This window comes from Nerophis ophidion, linkage group LG09 (genome assembly GCF_033978795.1).
Source record: "Nerophis ophidion isolate RoL-2023_Sa linkage group LG09, RoL_Noph_v1.0, whole genome shotgun sequence".
NCBI classification, from domain to species: domain Eukaryota; kingdom Metazoa; phylum Chordata; class Actinopteri; order Syngnathiformes; family Syngnathidae; genus Nerophis; species Nerophis ophidion.
In genome coordinates, this window is record NC_084619.1 from 1,560,843 (window position 1) to 1,584,286 (window position 23,444).

A 23,444-nucleotide genomic window follows, 5' to 3' on the forward strand; every position below is an offset into this window, starting at 1 on the left:
TTAATAAATCAGAAAGTGATGACATAGTGCTGTATTTTACTTCTTTATCTCTTTTTTTCAACCAAAAATGCTTTGCTCTGATTAGGGGGTACTTGAATTAAAAAATGTTGACAGGGGGTACATCACTGAAAAAAGCTTGAGAACCACTGCTGTAGACTATTGTAGAATGTAGAAATGGCTAAATCAGCGAATTTAAGGGTCGTTGAGGCCACGCCCCCTGCATGCACCAAAAGTTTAGGAACTTTAGTTCCTGTGGTGCAGAGTATAGAATCAGACCAGGGGTCGGCAACCTTTTGGAAAGCAAGAGCTACTTCTTGGGTACTGATTCATGCCAAGGGCTCCCAGTTTGATACACACTTCAATAACTTGCCAGAAATAGCCAATTTGCTCAATTTACCTTTAATAAATAAATCTATATATATTTTAAAAAAAAAGGGTATTTCTGTCTGTCATTCCGTCTTACATTTTTTTCCCTTTTACAAAAGGTTTTTTGTAGAGAATAAATGATGGAAAAACACTTAATTGAACGGTTTAAAAGAGGAGAAAAGAGGAAAAAAAAAGAAAATTAAATTTTGAAACATAGTTTCTCTTCAATTTATTCAACCGAAAAAAATGAAGAGAAAAACTAGCTAATTTGAATCTTTTTGAAAAATTAAAAAAATTATTTATGGAACATCATTAGTCATTTTTCCTGATTAAGATTAATTTTCTAATTTTGATGACATGTTTTAAATAGGTTAAAATCCAATCTGCACGTTGTTAGAATATATAACAAATTGGACCAAGCTATATTTCTAACAAAGACAATTCATTATTTCTTCTAGATTTTCCAGAAGAAAATAAAAAAAAAAAATTCTAAAGATTTAAATTTTATTCTAAAGATTTTCTAGATTTGCCGGAATATTTTTTTTGAATTTTAATTATAATAAGTTTGAGTAAATATTTCACAAATATTCTTCATCGAAAAAACAGAAGCTAAAATGAAGAGATAGTGAAGTGAATTATATTTATATAGCGCTTTTCTCTAGTGACTCAAAGCGCTTTACATAGTGAAACCCAATATCTAAGTTACATTTAAAGCAGTGTGGGTGGCACTGGGAGCAGGTGGGTAAAGTGTCTTGCCCAAGGACACAACGGCAGTGACTAGGATGGCGGAAACGGGAATCGCACCTGCAACCCTCAAGTTGCTGGCACGGCCGCTCTACCAACCGAGCTATACCGCCCCCCAATTAAATTAAAATGTATTTGTTATTCTTTACAATAAATTGACTTGAAGATTGATTTAAATTGTCAGGAAAGAAGAGGAAGGAATTTAAAAGGTAAAAAGGTATATGTGTTTAAAAATCCTAAAATCATTTTTAAGGTTGTATTTTTTCTCTGAAATTGTCTTTCTGAAAGTTATAAGAAGCAAAGTAAAAAATTAATAAATTTATTTAAACAAGTGAAGACCAAGTCTTTAAAATATTTTCTTGGATTTTCAATTTCTCTTTGAGTTTTGTCTCTCTTTGAATCGAAAATGTTGAGCAAAGCGAGACCAGCTTGCTAGTAAATAAATACAATTTAAAAAATAGAGGCAGCTCACTGGTAAGTGCTGCTATTTGAGCTATTTTTAGAACAGGCCAGCGGGCGACTCATCTGGTCCTTACGGGCACCGCGTTGGTGACCCCTGAACTATACCCTGCACCCCACTATACTTCAGTCTGTGATACCCCTTGAACATTTGTTTTCATTCAAGTACCCCCTAATCACATCAAAGCATTTTAGTTGGAAAAAGAGATAAAGAAGTGAAATACAGCACTATGTCATCAGTTTCTGATTTATTAAATTGTATAACAGTGCAAAATATTGCTCATTTGTGGTGGTCTTTCTTCAACTATTAGGAAGATATAAAAATAACTAAAAACTTGTTGAGAAATAAACAAGTGATTCAATTATGAATGCAGATTTCTCCACATAGAAGTAATCATCAACTTAAAGAGCCCTCTTTGGGGATTGTAATAGAGATCCATCTGGATTCATCAACTTACTTCTAAACATTTCTTCATAAATCTTTAACATCAATATTTATGGAACATGTCCACAAAAAATCTGTCAACACTGACATATTTTTTTTTTTTTTTTTTTTTACAGTTTATGAACTTACATTCATATTTTGTTGAAGTATTATTCAATAAATATATTTATAAAGGATTTTTGAATTGTTGCTATTTTTAGAATATTTAAAGAAAATCTCAGGTACCCCTTGGCATACCTTCAAGTACCCCCAGGGGTACGCGTACCCCCATTTGAGAACCGCTGACATAGTTAATACAAATCAGGCTGATGGCGTAGTTCTCTGGTTTTAAATTGCAACCATGTAAATATACATCAAATATTATCATGTCACATTATATATATATATATATGTGTGTGTGTGTTTATGTATATGTATATATGTATGTGTATATACATGTATGTGTATATATGTATGTATACATATATATATGTATATACATATATATGTATATGTATAATTTATTTTAAAAATCTGTCCTTTCTAATCCATTTTCTACTGCTTGTTACTTTTGGTGTCCCCTAGTCGCTCAGGCAAAACATATTGTCTCAAAATGCATTTTCCTATCAATACCTTGATATCATCTGCAAAGTGCGCGCTCTTTCAGTCAATTTGTGCACAATGATTTTTTATATATATATATATATATATATATATATATACACATAAATATATATCCATCCATCCATTTCTACCGCATATTCCCTTTTTCGGGTCGCAGGGGGCCCATCCATTTTCTACCGCTTATTCCCTTTTGGGGTCGCTGGTGCCTATTTCAGCTACAATCGGGCGGAAGGCAGGGTACACCCTGGACAAGTCGCCACCTCATCACAGGGCCAACACAGATAGACAGACAACATTCACACACTAGGGACCATTTAGTGTTGCCAATCAACCTATCCCCAGGTGCATGTCTTTGGAGGTGGGAGGGGCCTATCCCCAGGTGCATGTCTTTGGAAGTGGGAAGAAGCCGGAGTACCCGGAGGGAACCCACGCATTCACGGGGAGAACATGCAAACTCCACACAGAAAGATCCCGAGCCTGGGATTGAACCCAGGACTGCAGGAACTTCGTATTGTGAGGCAGACGCACTAACTGCCCATAAATATATATATATATATATATATGTATATATATATATATATACAGTATATATATATATATATATATATATATATATATATATATATATATATATATATATATATATATATATATATATATATACATATATACATATATATATATATATATATATATATATATATATATATATATATATATATATATATATACATATATACATATATATATTTATATACATATATACATATATGTATGTGTGTATGTCTATATATTATACAGAGCCCGGCCCCAAGCGTAAATATTTTAACCCAATGCGGCCCCCAAGTCCAAAAGTTTGGTGACCCCCGTACTTAAGTGTCAGAACATAAAATACATAACAATGAAATACAAAATAATATGATTTAAAAACTAAAATAATGAAAGTTAATTCGGCTCAGTAAATAATGAATTCATGAGGGTCAGGTGAGTCCTTACCTTCCATTTTCATCTGTAAATAACAATGTATAAATTATAGAGCTGTCAAAATGAAGGAGTTTACTTATTTGATTAGGTTCAGTGCTTGGAAATTATTTTTTGTTACGCACACCTTAGAAAGAAAATGTTTCCTGACCCATACTCTCCACCACGACTATAAATAGTATAATTTGTCTATAAAATTGTTAGAAGTACACCTTTGTATAACATTTAAATAAAGTAAATAAATAAGAATAAAATGAAATTGGTCTGCAACATTAACTCAGGGGCACAATAAAGTATAAAAAACACTTTGACCTAAAAAAACAGAAAGCAATAAAACAATTAGTGTTGTTTTATTATTTTTTTTAACAACATTGACTTAGGAGCATAATAAAGTATAATAAAACACTTTGACCTACAAAACAAAAATAAAGAAGCGTGATACTGACAAGTAGTCATGTCCCCCAGCAGCACCGCCCAGTCCACTACTTCAGAACAACACAAATTGATCACAAAAAGTTATCTCATTAATCAAGTACACACTTAGATTAATCATGCACTTTAGTAATACTTTTTTTCAAACATTTGTTTATTGGATTTGTTTTGACAAATTAATAGAAATACAGTACAATGCAATTTAAATGTTATTTTTATCCCCCCCACCTTTAAAAAAAAAGCAGACAACTGCACTGAGCAGCAATACACAAAAGTCAACAAAAGGCTCATCAATCAACTTTGTCTTCAATTTGAAATGTGATCTCCAATCTCTGATTTTCTGAGGCGGGAGATTAGTCTCCTCCACATATTTTAGGAACCCACCCCAAAGTACACTTCCCGAAACTTCAAGAAACAAAAGACTCAATGTCGGCCTAATCTTTTCTAGTTGGGGCAAAACACCAAGTTGGGATAGAAGAATAGAGACAACATTTCCTGTTTGCACAACATGTTCTTAACCTTCTGTTGAAGTAGTTGTTGTTTTTAATGTTACTTGCAACGTGTCTGTCCCCCCAAAAATGATTTTGATAATCAGTACATTTTGTGTTGTACTCATGACTGCATGATGAAACAATTACTGGGTGCACATATGAGGAAATAATATCTATCCCCTTCTAACTTTATGTGTTACTAATCAAATGACTCCAAATGACTAAGTTTTGTTGTACAAACCCTGTTTCCATATGAGTTGGGAAATTGTGTTAGATGTAAATATAAACAGAATACAATGATTTGCTAATCCTTTTCAAGCCATATTCAGTTGAATATGCTACAAAGACAACATATTTCATCTTCAAACTCATTAACTTTATTTTATTTTTTTGCAAATAAGTAAGTTAGAATTTCATGGCTGCAACACGTGACAAAGTAGTTGGGAAAGGGCATGTTCACCACTGTGTTACATCACCTTTTCTTTTAACCACACTCAATAAACGTTTGGGAACTGAGGAAACTATTTGTTGAAGCTTTGAAAGTGGAATTCTTTCCCATTCTTGTTCAAAAGTTCCGGGGTCTCTGCTGTCGTATTTTAGGCTTCATAATGCGCCACACATTTTCCATGGGAGACAGGTCTGGACTGCAGGCGGGCCAGGAAAGTACCCGCACTCTTTTTTACGAAGCCACGCTGTTGTAACACGCGCAGAATGTGGCTTGGCATTGTCTTGCTGAAATAAGCAGGGGCGTCCCTAACGCACAACACGTTTCCTCTAGTCGGAAGCAACATTCATCCTGACACAAGTTGACATAGAAATGTTGTTTTTCATAGTTTGCAGAGTCAACACTGAAGAGTCATGCGGCCTTGTTTGCCCTTGAGTGACGTTTTACAGTGTGAAGTTGGACTGTGGTCATGTGACCACCAGGCTCCGTTTGATCGGTGACATGAAACACTTAGTGAAGTGAATTATATTTATATAGCGCTTTTTCTCTAATGACTCAAAGCGCTTTACATAGTGAAAGCCAATATCAAAGTTACATTTAAAGCAGTGTGGGTGGCACTGGGAGCAGGTGGGTAAAGGGTCTTGCTCAAGGACACAACGGCAGCGACTAGGATGGCGGACGCGGGCATCGAACCTGCAACCCTCAAGTTGCTGGCACGGCCACTCTACCAACCGAGCTATGCCGCCCCTTTGTCATGTAGTCCCTCTAACGAGCCAACTTCATGCGTCTTTGCAAGCGGTAATCAATAGATTATGAATGAATATAATGGTATGAATATATTTTGGGATCAAAATTAAACTCAAGTGTAACAGAGTAAAAGTTGCGTTTCTTCACAAAAATACTCAGGTAAAAGTAAGACGTACAGTTGTGATCCAAATGATTCAACCCCCACACAATTTTGGTGTTTTAGCAAGTTGGACATTTATTCCGTATTTAGTTTCTAGTCATATCAAATAAAGATGTGTCAAATAGACAAATGCAACTTCAATTGTAACACTGGATTTTACAAAATACCAAAAAAGGACATTTTTCTTAATATCTCATTGACAAAATGATTCAACTTTTTGAAGATCATAACTCTTAAGAACAACATTTGAATAAAGTCTTTTCAATCAGGTGTTGAAAACACCTGTAGATGTGATTAGAACCATAACGAGCAACAATTAAACTGTTTGAAAAAGACTGTGACGCTCAGCTTCTTGTAGATGGTCAATGGTGTATTTGCAACATGGTGAAGTCCAGGGAGTGGTCAAAGAAGTCAAGGGAGGAGCTAATCTCTCTTCATAAGAAAGGATATGGATATAAGAAAATAGCAAAGACATTACACATTCCAAGAGACACAGTTGGGAGCATCATTGGCAAGTTTAAAGCTAAAGACACAGTGGAAACACTACCTGGGCGTGGTAGAAAGAGGATGCTGTGTGAAAAACCCCCGGGTAACAGCTGAGGAACTACAACAGGACATTGCAGAGGGGGGAACGCAGGTTTCGTCCCAGACAATAAGGCGCGCACTACGAGATGAAGGCCTCCATGCCAGAACTCCCAGGCGCACCCCACTTCTGACTACCAGGCACAAGAAAAATAGACTCCATTATGCCAAAAATCATCTGGACAAACTCCAAAGGTTTTGGAAAACTGTTCTATGGAGTGAGGAGACAAAACTGGAACTCTTTGGGCCTATGAATCAAGGTTATGTCTGGAGGAGAAAAAAATGAAGCTTACAAAGAGAAGAACACCTGGCCTACTGTTAAGCATGGTGGGGGGGTCAATCATGCTCTGGGGCTGTTTCTCTGCCTCAGGTACCGGGAATCTCCAGCACGTTCAAGGCATTATGAATTCTATTTGCTAGCAGGATATATTAGCTGCAAATGTCATGAAGTCAGTGAGGAAGCTGAGGCTTGGGAGACGTTGGACCTTCCAACAGGACAAGGATCCCAAGCATACCTCCAAATCAACATCAGAAGAAGGGCTGGAAGACTCTGGAGTGGCCTTCACAGTCACCAGACCTAAATCCTGTAGAAAAGCTGTGGTGGGACTTGAAGAAGGCAGTTGCAGCACACAAGTCCAAGAATATGAATGAACTGGAGGCCTTTGTCCAAGAGGAATGGACTAAAATACTGGAGATGCTTGCAAGAAGCTGATGTATCACCTTTGAAGGATGTCATTACTGTTCTACTAAGTACTAAAGATGCATGGAACTTTGAAGGATGTCATTACTGTTCTACTAAGTACTAAAGATGCATGGAACTTTGAAGGATGTCAGTACTGTTCTACTAAGTACTAAAGATGCATGGAACTTTGAAGGATGTCATTACTGTTCTACTAAGTACTAAAGATGCATGCAACTTTGAAGGATGTCATTACTGTTCTACTAAGTACTAAAGATGCATGGAACTTTGAAGGATGTCATTACTGTTCTACTAAGTACTAAAGATGCATGGAACTTTGAAGGATGTCATTACTGTTCTACTAAGTACTAAAGATGCATGGAACTTTGAAGGATGTCATTACTGTTCTACTAAGTACTAAAGATGCATGCAACTAGGGGCTTCAATCATTTTCTCAATGACATATTAAGAAAAATGTCCTTTTTTTTGCTATTTTGTAAAATTCAGTGTTACAATTGAAGTTACATTTGTTTATTTGACACATCTTTATTTGATATGACTATAAACAAAATACAGAATAAATGTCCAACTTGCTAAAACACCAAAATTGTGTGGGGGTTGAATAATTTGGATCACAACTGTAAGTTGCAATAAAACTACACGTAAAGGTCATCTCCATTCCTTCTAATCCACTCCCATGGAAAGTTGCAGATTAACTGTCCATGCATTTTTTCTGGAAGTTTGTAGACTTTGTTCCAAGGTCCCTGGACCTCTTTCAGAGATGTGTGAAAATTGAGAAAAATGAAGAAAAAAACATATTTTTTGTTTTAATATATTTCCTGTATGAGAACAAACATGACAAAAACTCCCTCTTTGTTAGAAATCCCACTATTTATGTTCAACGTGCTTCACTGATGAGAGTATTTGACAAGCACCGTTTTGTTTGACTAATTTCAGCGATCCTTGAACTCATCGTTGTTTGTTTACATGTACAACTTTCTCCGATACTGCCACAAAAAAGCGTGTTTTATGCCACTCCTCCTTTGTTTCATTTTGTCCACCAAACATTTTATGCTGTGCGTGAATGAACAAAGATAAGCTTTGTTGATTTTATGGACCGTTTTAGTGTTAATCAGGCGTATTTGTTCAGTGTATGACAGCAAGCTAATCGATGCTAACTTTCTATTTAGGCTAGCTATATGTACATATTGCATCTTTACGCCTCGTTTGTAGGCATATTTGAGCTCATTTAATTTCCTTCACCTATGTCCTCTGTGTATTTAATTTATATGTGCATGTCTCATGACACATTATCTGTGTGTAATATTGGCTGCATTTCTCCGTGTTGTTCCAGACCACAGCAATCGTTACCCAGCTTGCAAAGATTGTAATGAATCCATTCGAAGTTACCGTTGTGCTCATAAGTTTACACACTCTGGGAGAATTTATGATTTCTGGGCCGAGTCGCCAGAAGAAAGCCATTTCTGCGCAAATGTCACAAAATATCCTGCTTCTTTTTCGCCAAACGACACAGAGACAAGCCTTTAAAACTTCTGGAACAAAGTCATTTGGAGTGATGAGACCAAAATTGAACTTTATGGCCACTCGACCATGCAGCCCATTTTTCTTCAAGTGCCTCCTTATTGTGCATCTTGAAACAGCCACACCACCATTTTTCAGAGAGTCCTGTATTTCTGCTAAAGTTATTTGTGGATTTTTCTTTGTATCTCGAACAATTTCCTGGCAGTTGTGGCTGAAATCTTTGCTGGTGTACCTGAATCCCTCATTTTCCACTTCTTAATCAGCGTTTGAACACTGCTGATTGACATTCTCAATTCCTTGGATATCTTTTTATTCCCCTTTGCTGTTTTATGCAGTTCAATAACCTTTTCTCGCAGATCCTTTGACAATTGTTTTGCATTCCCCATGACTCAGAATGCAGAAACATCTGTGCAACACTGGATGAAAGATGCGATGGTCTGTCAGAAGCCCAGAAACTCACTGACCTTTTATACACACACACTAATTACAAACAAACATGTCACATGTGAGGATTGGAACCTTGATTAGACATTCAAACCTCTTTGTGTCAACTTTTGTGCATGTTATCAGATCAAAGTCACTGGGGTATGTCAACTTTTGATCAGGGACATTTGGGTACTTTCTTTTGTCATTTAAGAAAGGTCTTTGTGTTATCATTCATATTCATAAATGATCCCAGGGTACGTACACTTATGAGCACCTGCTGTTTAGTTTCAAACTTGGACACACACATCTATACCTTTGGCCATTGCGAGCTAATCATTTCCAGAAGTTATCTCATCCTGTGACAAACCTCAATTTTAATAATGATTTCCAATGTTGCAAAAATGCCAAAAAATGTAAAATGCTATATTTCTGTCAACCTGCGATAAGGTGGCGACTTGTCCAGGGTGTACGCCGCCTTCCACCTGATTGTAGCTGAGTTAGGCACCAGCGGCCCCCGCGACCCCAAAGGGAATAAGCTGTAGAAAATGGATGGATGGATTTCTGTCAACGAAGTAGGCTAATATTGCTAACATTGACATGTGTTGCTTTCAAGATAACACTTATATAAGGCGCTTCATTTTTAGGAGCTCCAGACAGATCATTTTTTTGTATTTTTGCTCCAATAGGGCTCTTTCAACATTTTTAAAGCTCCTTACCGCCATCTACAGGACTGGAGTTGAACACCATCAACTTAGATTTATGACTGTAGAGAGGATGGGGGGATAATTACAGATATGCTGTTACTTTGAAATGTGAAAACTTAGCTTTCCTAATGATTTGTAGTGCAGGAGAAAGCGGAAATGAGAATTACTAGTTAACCGCGTAGTCATTTATTATTGACAAATGGCAGCAACAGAACCAATGTTGTAATAGTGAGAATGAGTGAATTGAACAAAAATAAAAATACTGCAAGTTCAAAGATTGAATGATACTTGCATTGAATTCTTGTTGAGCGAATAAGAAAAAAGAATGAAGAGGTTGCCTCCAGCCACAATTGTTACTGACATTTGTACACCATACACCCGTCCGGGAACTGTTGGCAATTGGGTGGTGTTTTTTTGAAATATTCACATAAATAATAATACAGCAATCAATATTGCGGCTCTGCATGCAGTAGATGTGTCCTGATATGATACAAATACTGGAGCATTGAGTACTGGTCGATATGTAACAAATATGATGATATCAGCAGGAATCATATAGTATTTACATTCTTTTTTAGTGAGGAATATTAGAAAAAGGTTTGATCAACTGGGTATGAAAAACCCTGATTTACCCGGATTATAAAACGCACTGCCGATGTGACCAGGTCTAGTCAGGTCTATTTTTATACAAAAGGTGGGATTATAGGGCACATTGAAGGGATCATGTTATTATTATTTTCTAAATGTAAAACACTTCTTTGTGGTTTACATAACATGTAATGGTGGTTCTTTGGTCAAAAAGTTGCATAGATTATATTTACAGATCATATTCAAGCCACTTTCTGATGCTATAATATCTATATTTCCAATGGAACACATAAAATGTTGGTGTTTACTTTGCAGTCCACACGTATCTGTTATGTGTGACTGCCATCTACTGGTCACACTTACCAATTCACCATGTACCAAATAAAATAACTTCCAGGTCGGTAAGCACAACCAACATTATTCCGTACATTAGTCGCTCTGGGTTATAAGGCGCACTGTCGAGTTTTGAGAAAATGAAAGGATTTGAAGTGCACCTTATAGTCCGAAAAAATACGATATTTATTATTAACCGTCTGGAATGGACCTTCAGGTTGATTGGCGCTGTAAATAGCCTAAGTTATCAAAAAAAAAAAAATTAAGCTCACTAATTAGCTAGTATATCAGCTGCATTTGGGCGGAAGGCGCAGTACACCCTGGACAAGTCGCCACCTCATCACAGGGCCAACACAGATAGACAGACAACATTCACACACTAGGGACCATTTAGTGTTGCCAATCAACCTATCCCCAGGTGTATGTCTTTGGAGGTGGGAGGGGCCTATCCCCAGGTGTATGTCTTTGGAGGTGGGAGGGGCCTATGCCCAGGTGCATGTCTTTGGAGGTGGGAGGGGCCTATCCCCAGGTGCATGTCTTTGGAGGTGGGAGGTTGGCGGGGTACCCGGAGAGAACCCACGCATTCACGGAGAGAACATGCAAACTCCACACAGAAAGATCCCGAGCCCGGGATTGAACCCAGAACTACTCAGGACCTTCGTATTGTGAGGCACATGCACTAACCCCTCCCCCACCGGGCTGCCTTGCAGCTGAGATAGGCTCCAGCCCCCCCTGTGACCCCAAAAGGGACAAGCGGTAGAAAATGGATGTAATAAGCTAGTAAGTTGAATGATGCGGACACATTTGATACTTTCCGGCTGAGTGAATAATATGCAACTGTAATTGTTTTATATTTGTTTGTATTGACAAATGTGTATTAGACTGTAACATTGTTCATTTAAGGACACTTTAGCTTGTGCGCTATTGTGTGCTTAGCCGTTGTTTATCTGCTAGCTCCTAGTAGCATAGAAGCTACTATGTTTACCTTTTAGAGTAGACTTAGACTTTTTGTTGCATTAGCTCTTGGTAGTGCAGGATAAAAAAAGCAAAAGGTGCAGATATAAGTAAATAGATGACTGTACAGATAAATCTATTGCACTTTTGCATATGCATCCAGGTTTATGGATGTATGTTATATTGTCTTTTTTATTCCAGCCAGTTAATCCATGTTGTGGGGAGTTGCGGGGATAATTTAATTATGATGCGTTCAAGAGTCTTACGGCCTGAGGGAAGAAGCTGTTACAGAACCTGGAGGTTCTGCTTCGGAGGCTGTGGAACCTCGTTCTAGAGTCCAGCAGTAAAAACTGTCCTTGGTGAGGGTGGGAGGAGTCTTTGCAGATTTTCTGAGCCCTGGTCAGGCAGCGGCTTTTTGCCATCTCCTGTATAGGAGGAAGAGGAGTCCTGAACATCTTTTCCACCGTCCTCAGCACTCTCTAGAGAGACTTCCAGTCCGAGGCATTGCAGGCTCCAGTCCAGACAGAGATGCTGTTGGTCAGCAGGTGGTCTCTATAGTGCCTCTGGAGAATGTGCTGAGAATGGGGGGAGGGAACTGGGCTCTTTTCATCCCACGCAAAAAGTGCATGCGCTGCTGAGCTCTTTTTACAAGCGGGACCAGGTTATATTGTCAGTGATCTGCACCCCCAGGATACTTTGGTGAATGACTTTACAAAATAGAAGAAAAGAGCAACTGTGTGTGCTTATTGGAGGCCATTCAGAGGTTTAGTGGCGGTCCAGCTTTGCAGAAGTAAACTTGCTGCAGGACTGCTTGCATCGGAGCTTTTTTTTACATCATCTGATAGTGCTGCCATATCAATGTCAGATTGGGACATCCCCTCATCCAAAATGGCGCTCCACCCGCTACCATTTTTGTTTTTGTGTCTTTGCACTCTTAATATGGAAACACATTTGAACATAAAATCCGTAGAATCTGCTGTAGACAATTGAGGCATGAAGCTCTCCTCAACAGTCTCCACTTTGTCCCCCCCCACCCCCCCCCCCTCTACGTCTCTGCAATGCCGAGCTGCATATTATTATTTCACAGTGGAAGACAAAGCACAATCCCCGCTCCAACAGACATTCCATTGTGTGCCACAACACAATTGGTCTTTGCCCTGCACAGAAGGAGCTCGAGTGCACACAACAACAACATGAAGTCTACACATAACACAACAACAACATGAAGTCTACACATAACACAACAACAACATGAAGTCTACACATAACACAACAACAACATGAAGTCTACACATAACACAACAACAACATGAAGTCTACACATAACACAACAACAACATGAAGTCTACACATAACACAACAACAACATGAAGTCTACACATAACACAACAACAACATGAAGTCTACACAACACAACAACAACATGAAGTCTACACATAACACAACAACAACATGAAGTCTACACATAACACAACAACAACATGAAGTCTACACATAACACAACAACAACATGAAGTCTACACATAACACAACAACAACATGAAGTCTACACAACACAACAACAACATGAAGTCTACACATAACACAACAACAACATGAAGTCTACACATAACACAACAACAACATGAAGTCTACACATAACACAACAACAACATGAAGTCTACACATAACACAACAACAACATGAAGTCTACACATAACACAACAACAACATGAAGTCTACACATAACACAACAACAACATGAAGTCTACACATAACACAACAACAACATGAAGTCTACACATAACACAACAACAACATGAAGTCTACACATAACACATTTTCTTGACCACAAGGCCCTTTAAAGGAGTCCTATTATGATTTTTTTTCTAAACATAAAACACTTCCTTGTGGTCTACATAACATGTAATGATCGTTCTACGGTCAAAATGTTGCATAGATGAGGTTTTACAGACCATCTTCAAGCCACTTTCTGACGGTCGCTTCAGGATCCGACGTTTTGTGGGCGGTCTTATTTACGTGGCTCACCTTCGAGAGCCTCTTCTCCCCGTCATCTTTGTTGTAGCGGTGTAGCGTGCAAGGACGGGAGTGGAAGAAGTTTCAAAAGATGGAGCTAACTGTTTTAATGACATTCAGACTTTACTTTAATCAATAACGGAGCAGCATCTCCTCATCCGTGGCTCACTAGAGCAACAACATGGCGGGAAATGTGTCCCGTGAAAAAACGTCTGACCGGAATTCTAATAACTAAAGTTCCTTGGGTGAATTATGTAAACCCACTACACCGGTAGTTTTTAGCACTTCCATAGCGAGATATAGGTTGGAGCTAAAGATGTCCGATAATATCAAGCTGACGATATTGTCGGCCGATAAATGCTTTAAAATGTAATATCATATATTATCGGTATCTGTTTCAAAAAGTAAAATGTATGACTTTTTAAAATGCCTCTGTTTGGAGTGGTACACGGACGTAGGGAAAGGTACAGAGCGGCAAAATATCTTAAAGGCACTGCCTTTGTGTGGCGCCCCAGTCATAAAATACCTACGACTTATCACACACACAAGTGAATGCAATGCATACTTGTTCAACAGCCATACAGGTCACACTGAGGGTGGCCGTATAAACAACTTTAACGCTGTTACAAATATGCGCCACACCGTGAACCCACACCAAACAAGAATGACAAACACATTTCGGGAGAACATCATAACACAACATAAACACAACGGAGCTAATACCCAGAAACCCGTGCAGCACTAACTCTTCCAAAACGCTACTATATACACCATTTACATTCTGGATGTAGTATTACATGTACTTGGGTATCAGGGAGATGTATCAAATTTTATAGACTAGGCTCAGTGCAAGTTGTTTGACTCTGTCCTCCACCCTGAGCCAGCCCACTTTGGAGAAGCTGGTTGGAGTGAGGTGTGATCTGGGGTGTAGGTCTAGAAGTAACCGGACTAGCTTGTTCTGGGATGTTTGGAGTCGAGATTTGAGGGTTTTGGAGGTGCTGGGGTACCAGGAGGTGCAAGCGTAATCGAAAAAGGGTTGAACGAGAGTTCCTGCTAGAATCTTCAAGGTGCTTTTGTTGATCAGAGAGGAGATTTTGTAGAGGAATCTTGTTCGTTGGTTGACCTTTTTGATGACCTTGGTTGCCATTTTATCAACGGAAAGATTAGCCTCTAAAATGGAAGCTAGGTAGGTGACCTCATCTTTCCTGGTGATGACAATGTCAGCCACTTTTAGAGTCAAGTCACTGACATTCTTAAGGTTGGTTTGGTACCCAAGTTTGGTATCTGTGACTACGGTAGCCGTAATGGGCGACAATCCATCAGGCGGTGCGGCTTCAAAGGTCATACTAAAACATTTTGACAGATTTTTTTTATTTTCAATTGAACATTTAAAGTTTTGGTGTTTACTGGCGTCATATTGCCGTCTACACAATTCTCTTATGTGTGACTGCCATCTACTGGTCACACTTATCATTACACAATGTACCAAATAAAATTGCATTGAGGTGGGTAAGCACAACCAGAATTATTCCGTACATTGGGCGCATGGGTTTATAAGGCGCATTGTCGATTTTTCAGAAAATGAAAGGATTTCATAGAGGTCTTTGAGCTCCTCTTTGTCTGGTCCCTCACCTAGGACCAGTTTGTCTTTGGGAGACCCTACAAGGGGGCTTAAAGCCCCCGGACAACATAGATCCTTTTATGGACAGAATTTCTAGGCGCAGTCAAGGCGTTGAGGGGTTCCGGTTTAGTGACCGCAGGATTAGGTCTCTGCTTTTTGCAGATGATGTGGTCCTGATGGCTTCATCTGACCGGGATCTTCAGGTCTCACTGGATCGGTTCGCAGCCGAGTGTGAAGCGACCGGAATGAGAATCAGCACCTCCAAGTTCGAGTCCATGGGTCGAGTGCCGTTGGGGAGGAGACCCTGCCCCAAGTGGAGGAGTTCAAGTACCTAGGAGTCTTGTTCACGAGTGAGGGAAGAGTAGATCTTGAGATCGACAGGCGGATCGGTGCGGCGTCTTACGTAATGCGGACGTTGTACCGATCTGTTGTGGTGAAGAAGGAGCTGAGCCGGAAGGCAAAGCTCTCATTTTACTGGTCGATCTACGTTCCCATCCTCACCTATGGTCATGAGCTTTGGGTCATGACCGAAAGGATAAGATCACGGGTACAAGCGGCCCAAATGAGTTTCAGGTCTCTCCCTTAGAGATAGGGTGAGAAGCTCTGCCATCCGGGAGGAACTCAAAGTAAAGCCGCTGCTCCTCCACATGGAGAGGAGCCAGATGAGGTGGTTCGGGCATCTGGTCAGGATGCCACCCTAGGTAGGTGTTTAGGGCACGTCCAACCGGTAGGAGGCCACGGGGAAGACCCAGGACACGTTGGGAAGACTATGTCTCCCGGCTGGCCTGGGAACGCCTCGGGATCCCCCGGGAAGAACTGGACCAAGTGGCTGGCGGAAAGTAAGTCTGGGCTTCCCTGCTTAGGCTGCTACCCCCGCGACCCGACATCAGATAAGCAGCAGAAGAAGAAGATGGATGGATGGATGAAAGCATTTCAAGTGCGCTTTATAGTCTGAAAAGTGCAGTACTTGTTTGTCCCAAATTGACACTTTGATGTTGTTATGTCGCCCTCCACAGCTGGCGTGTGCTTCGTGATCAGTGCCCTGGGTATAACAGCGGGCGCACACAGGTTATGGAGCCACAAAACCTACAAGGCCTCGCCCGCCCTCAAGGCCTTCCTCGTTCTTGCCAACTCCATGGCCTTTCAGGTAGTTTGGATGCCTCCTTCATCAAAGCTCTTTTTAATGCGTGTCCCTGATTTGATAACGGCTTCCTGCACATGTGCAGAACGACATTTACGAGTGGGCTAGGGACCACCGGGTCCATCACAAGTACTCTGAGACGGACGCCGACCCCCACAACGCAAAGAGGGGCTTCTTCTTCTCCCACATCGGCTGGCTGCTGGTCCGCAAGCACCCGGACGTCATCTCCAAGGGCCGCAAAGTGGAGATGTCCGACCTGAAGGCCGACAAAATGGTCATGTTTCAGAGGCGGTAAGGAGAGGAAAGCCTTCATCGTGGCAATCGGAAGGGGATTCACATGGCCCTATTTGTCGGGATTTACCTGACACATGAAACGTGACAAAATAGGATGGGTGTACAATTGAATATCTTAAAGGCCTACTGAAATGAGATGTTCTTATTTAAACGGGGATAGCAGCTCCATTCTATGTGTCATACTTCATCATTTCCCCATATTGCCATATTTTTGCTGAAAGGATTTAGTAGAGAACATCCACGATAAAGTTGGCAACTTTTGTTGGTGATGATAAAAAGTAGTAGCAGACAATGTGCGCGTGACGTCACGGGTTGTGGAGCTCCTCACTTTGTTTACAATCATGGCCACCAGCAGCGAGAGCGATTCGGACCGAGAAAGCGACAATTTCCCCATTAATTGGAGCGAGGATGAAAGATTTGTGGATGAGGATAGTGAGAGTGAAGGACAAGAAGAAGAAAAAAAAGGCGAGGGTGGTGGGAGCAATTCAATGTTATTAAACACATTCACTAGGATCATTCTGGAAAATCCCTTATCTGCTTATTGTGTTACTAGTGTTTTAGTGACATTATATGGTACCTGAACATCGGAGGGGTGTGGTGACCGCCGGTGTCTCTGGTGGGAGGAGGTAAGAGAGTCCGCAGCTGCAGGAGGACGCAAGCCCCGCTCATGTCTACGGTAAGAGCACATTTATTACCACAATTTTGTCACCGAAACCTGCCGGCCGGTGGACATGTGGTAGAGAACCATGTTCCATAGTAAAGCTTCACCTTCGGGAACGTAAACAAGGAAACACCGGCTGTGTTTGTGTTGCTAAAGGCAGCTGCAATACACCGCTTCCCACCTACATCTTTCTTCTTTGACGTCTCCATTATTCATTGAACAAATTGCAAAAGATTCAGCAACACAGATGTCTAGAATACTGTGTAGTAATGCGATGAAAAGAGATGACTTTTAGCCGTGAGCGCTGCTGGAATAACATGTCTGCTACAACCGGTGACGCCACGCACGCGTATTATAAGCGTCATCATTCCGCGACGTTTTCAACAGGATACTTCGCGGGAAATTTAAAATTGCAATTTAGTAAAGTAAAGCGGGCGTATTGGCATGTGTTGCAATGTTAATATTTCATCATTGATATATAAACTATCAGACTGCTTTCAGTAGGCCTTTAAAATGTATTATGTGGCAAGTGCAACTTTGACCCCATGTAGAGTGGCGCTTTCCATCGTTTTCAGCAGCACTGCAAAATGATTAAGCCACCCCGGGCCATATGAATGTATTCCCTCCTGTGTGTTTAATGTACAATTGATGATGTATCCTATGCATCCACAAAAGGCACTACCAGCTCTCGGTGGTGGTCTTCTGCTTCCTGGTGCCCACGCTGGTGCCCTGGTACTTCTGGGGCGAGTCCCTCCTGGTGGGATACTTCCTGCCCGGACTGTTCAGGTACACCGTGGTGCTCAACGCCACCTGGCTGGTCAACAGCGCCGCCCACATGTGGGGCAACAGGCCTTACGACAACACCATCAACCCCAGGGAGAACTTGTTCGTCGCCCTCAGCGCCGCCGGTAAGCACAACCGCGCCCAAAAACGGTCTGTATGAAATAAATAATAATACAAAAAAAAGTTTTTATATTGAAATAGATAGCAAAGAATTTGCTGGAAAATGAGCAGCAAAAAAGTATTTTGGGTGTCCTACTTACTTCAAAGCCCAATTATATTTTGTAATTACCTGTAAAAATAAAATACATAAGCGCCTGATAGACAAGAATTCACCAATATTATTTGGAAACAACAATAATATTTTTTAAAGTCTTCCTCAAGATAAATAGCACTACTAAAAAGAGACAATAGGTATTTTTTTTCGAAAGTTTTTCATTTTATTTGGAAACAACAATACTTTTTCTCAAAGTCAAGACAAATAGGACTACTAATAACAGTTTACATCAAATAATGAAACAGATACCAAGGAATTTGCTGGGAAATCAGCAGAAAATATTTTGGGTTTCCTGCTTTCTTCAAAGTCCAATTTTATATATTTTTATTTGCCTTAAAAAATAAAATACATAAACACCTGAAACAAGAATTCCCCTATATTATTTGGAAACAATAATATATTTTTAAGTCTTCCTTAAGATAAATAGCACTACTAAAAACTGTCTATATAAAATAAATACAACATTTTTTTTTTATATAATTAAACAGATACCAAGGAGTTTGCTGGAAAATGAGCAGCGAAAAATATTTTGGGTCTCCTGCTTACTTCAAAGCCCAATTATAATTTGTAATTACCTGCAAAAATAAAACACATAAGCACCTGATAAACAAAATTGTACTTATATTTTTTGGAAACAACTATTTTTGTAAAGTCTTCAAGATACATAGCACTACTAAAACAGTTTATAAGTATTTTTTTCAAAATGTCTTTTATTTTTCTTAAAGTCAAGATAAATAGCAGCAATAAAAACGGTCTATATCAAATAAAAAATAATAGAACATTTTTTTAATGATAAAAAAGATACCAAGGAATTTGCTGGGAAATGAGCAGAACCTGCTTACTTCAAAGCCCAATTATATATTTTTGGTTCAATTTGTAATTACCAGCAAAAAGAAAAGAACCACATGACAAACAAGAATTCACCTATCGACTAATATTCTCATAATTATTTTAAAATGGTGTGATAGCTTTTTCATTTTTTTCCCCTAAGTTGGTGTGTTTTTTTGTTTAATATTAACAACAAATGCATCTGTGCACACCCCGCGACCCCGAAAGGGAATAAGCGGTAGAAAATGGATGGGAAGGGGCATCTGTGCACATTGCACTGGAAATGTGTAGTTACACCTAATACCTGCAGAGGGAGCTAATAGAAGAATTGTTTGTTAGTTATCCCAAAAAGGTTGTGTTGAAATGAGTTCCCAGCAAGAAGACCAAAAGCTGTCTTTGAAGCTAGCAAGAGTAAGGCTGGTAAAAGTCCACGGTGTAGGGGGGGAAGCAACATGAAGCTCTTCCCGTTTCTTTCATGTATTATAATCAACAGAAAGATGTTGTCTGACCAAAGAACTACAAAAGCAAAAAGGAAACAGGACCAGACTCCACTCTAGCCAACCTCTCTTTGAACTCTTTTACGAACCTCTTTTTGAACTCTTTTACGACCTTTTCTGTGAACTGTTTCCGAGCCCGCCGTCCCTTTGGAAGCAGCTGTTGACATGTGGTCGGAAAAAGTCCCAAAAAAGGGGGAGGCATCCAATCTTTGGACGGAGCGTGGCTGACACTGTAAGAGGTTACAGGGCGACACGTTTCTCCTCAATTGAGCCAAATTCAATTCTGTCTGTGTTTAATTCTTTGCTTCCTGTCTTGTTTAATTGATGTGATCAGTGTTTGAACCTGACTGGAGCTCTCTGCACAAATGCTGTATGACTGATCGCCCTTGATCTGCCACCTCCAGGCGAAGGCTTCCACAACTTCCACCACACCTTCCCCTTCGACTACGCCACCAGCGAGTTCGGCGTCAAGTTCAACCTCACCACCGCCTTCGTGGACCTCATGTGCCTGCTGGGCCTGGCCTCCGAGCGCAGGGTGGCGTCCAAGGAGCTCGTGGCCGCCAGGGTGCAGCGGACGGGCGACGGCAGCGTGAAGAGTGGCTGAGGCGCACCGTGGCCAGGTGTGATGATGATGATGATGATGATGATGATGGAGGGTGAGGCGCTCACACCTCTGATTGTTATGAGACGACACAGCCACTGTAGCCTTGTCACCTTAATATTAAACACATTGGAGGATGAAAGTGGGATTCAGGCTTGATTTATGTCCTGCTCGCCTTTAATCGCGTTTCCAACAGCTAGAACCACTGTGCTCCCACAGTCTCCTATTAGATACAGTTAGCCTTTTTTCACTTCTCCATTGATAACATCTGACTGGTGCATTCAGGGTGACTGGTTTTTTTCATGTTTTCCAACATCCCGAACTGACGCTGTCCTAAATTCCGATTTCCATTCCACAACTTTGAATTTGAGTTGCAAACAGAACAGCAAGTCTCATTTTAGAATTGAGTACAAGTTGAATTCAAATTCCAATTTTTTTATTTTGCCATATTTCGGAATCCTTCTTTCTAGTACTGTAATATTCCAGGGGTCAGCAACCTTTTTAAAACCAAGAGCTACTTTATGGGTACTGATTAATGCCAAGGGCTACCAGTTTGATACACACTTAAAGAAATTGCCAGAAATAGCCAATTTGCTCAATTTACCTTTAATAAATAAATCTATATATATATATATATATATATATATATTAAAAAAAAAAGGGTATTTCTGTCTGTCATTCCGTCGTACATTTTCTTTCCTTTTACGGAAGGTTTTTTGTAGAGAATAAATGATTAAAAAAAAACACTTAAACAGGAAAAAAAAGAAAATTTAATTTTGAATCATAGTTTATCGTCAATTTCGACTCTTTAAAATTCAACCGAAAAAAAGAAGAGAAAAACTAACTAATTCGAGTCTTTTTGAAAAAAAAAACAAAAAAAATTATGGAACATCATTAGTCATTTTTCCTGAATAAAATTAATTTTAAAATTTTGGACATGTTTTAAATAGGTTAAAATCCAATCTGCATTTTGTTAAAATATATAACAAATTGGACCAAGCTATATTTCTAACAAAGACAAATCATTATTTCTTCTAGATTTTCCAGAACTAATTTTTTTTAAGGAAATTCAAAATAATTTGAAATAAGATTTAAATTTGATTCTAAAGATTTTCTAGATATGCCAGAATATTTTGGGGGAATTTTAATCATAAGAAGTTTGAAGAAATATTTTACAAATATTCTTCGTAGAAAAAACAGAAGCTAAAATGAAGAATTAAATTACAATTTATTTGTTATTCTTTACAATAAAAAAAAAAATACTTGAACATTGATTTAAATTGTCAGGAAAGAAGAGGAATGCATTTAAAAGGTAAAAAGGTATATGTGTTTAAAAATCCTAAAATCATTTTTAAGGTTGTCTTTTTTCTCTAAAATTGTCTTCCTGAAAAATACAAGACTGCAACTTGTCCAGGGTGTATACCGCCTTCCGCCCGATTGTAGCTGAGATAGGCGCCAGCGCCTCCGTGACCCCAAAAAAGGGAATAAGCGGTAGAAAATGAATGAATGAAAGTTATAAGAAGCAAAGTAAAAAAAAGAATGAATTTATTTAAACAAGTGAAGACCAAGTCTTTCAAATATTTTCTTGGATTTTCAAATTCTATTTGAGTTTTGTCTCTCTTAGAATTAAAAATGTCCAGCAAAGCGAGACCAGCTTGCTAGTAAATAAATACAATTTAAACAATAGAGGCAGCTCACTGGTAAGTGCTGCTATTTGAGCTATTTTTAGAACAGGCCAGCGGGCGACTCATCTGGTCCTTACGGGCGACCTGGTGCCCGCGGGTATATTCCACACATATCACAGTTTAATTACAGAAAATATTTTTATCAACAATTAAAAATAACATCTCCTATAAAAACAAATAGGAGATGTTTGATGAGCATTCCTCAACTTTATCAGTATTCATTGCCACCTTTCCCAACTCTTTTGTCATGTGTTGCTGGCATCAAATTCTAAAGTTAATGATTATTTGCAAAAAAAAAAAGTTTTATGAGTTTGAAGATCAAATATGTTGTCTTTGTAGCATATTCAACTGAATATGGCTTGAAAAGGATTTGCAAATCATTGTATTCTGTTTATATTTACATCTAACACCATTTCCCAACTCATATGGAAACGGGGTTCGTACTCTCTGAATTGCATGTTTTAATTCCACTTCCTGCAACTCCCCGTTTCAGTTCCACTCTCCTTTGAGGTGGAGCCAGCTTATTGGGAATTCCGATCCGTCGAATGAATTGAATCGAAATGTGTCATTTTTTGCACGCGGCGGAAGAAAAAAAGAAGAGGATTGTAGCTTTTATTTGGAATCGAGTACGAGCAACATTCCTGCTAACAACGGTCTTGCTGTGCACAAACAAGCTTGCAATTCTTGGTGATAATAATCAACCTTTTGAGATAAGAGCAGCATGAGAGCTGTGGTGTAGCATGAGAGCTGTGGTGCAGCCTGCAAATGTCAGTCTCCACCCAAATAGCCTCAAAAAGGTCACTTAGTGAAGCGTAATATTAGTACATCATGGGTTTATTGGGGGAAGTAAGTAAGTGTCTACTTCCCCTCGTTGTGTATTTTACTGTGCTAACATGGCCTAACTTTCAGTGTGCATCATAATAAACACCACCTCATTCATTCCTTTCAATGCTTTACATGTTTGCAGCCAACAATAAACTCTTAGAATCCTACTTAACTGCCAACCTTGACTCCTCTGATTTTGGGGGGCGGGGTTAAGAGGGGAGGATTTTATAGCTAGAATTCACCAAATCAAATATTTCATATAAAAATACATATCAGTGGTTCTTAACCTTGTTGGAGGTACCGAAGCCCACCAGTTTCGTTTACGCATTCCCCGAACCCAACTTTAGTGAATTTAAAAAAAAAAAATGTCAATTTCAAGACAAAGTTATGTGTTTTTGGTAACACTTTAGTATTGGGAACATATTCTAAGTAACAAATACTTAATTTAGAGCTATTTGGACACCAGGGGAACATATTCTAAGTAATAAAGACTTCATTTAGAGTTTTTGGGTTAGGGTCAGGGTTTGGGTTATAATG

At 39.2% G+C, this 23,444-nt stretch overlaps 1 protein-coding gene across 2 annotated transcripts in view; it reads left to right on the forward strand.

Annotated features, from left to right (window-relative positions):
• Positions 1-20,539, forward strand: part of scdb (stearoyl-CoA desaturase b) — a 32,800-nt gene extending 12,261 nt beyond the window's left edge. For both annotated transcript variants that reach the window (XM_061910028.1, XM_061910029.1), the window contains exons 3-6: positions 16,335-16,465; positions 16,545-16,750; positions 18,090-18,322; positions 20,201-20,539. In XM_061910028.1, the coding sequence (XP_061766012.1) occupies positions 16,335-16,465; positions 16,545-16,750; positions 18,090-18,322; positions 20,201-20,400 (770 nt within the window). In that variant the 3' untranslated portion in view covers positions 20,401-20,539. The remainder of the gene's footprint in view (positions 1-16,334; positions 16,466-16,544; positions 16,751-18,089; positions 18,323-20,200) is intronic.
• Positions 20,540-23,444: the final 2,905 nt, after the last annotated feature.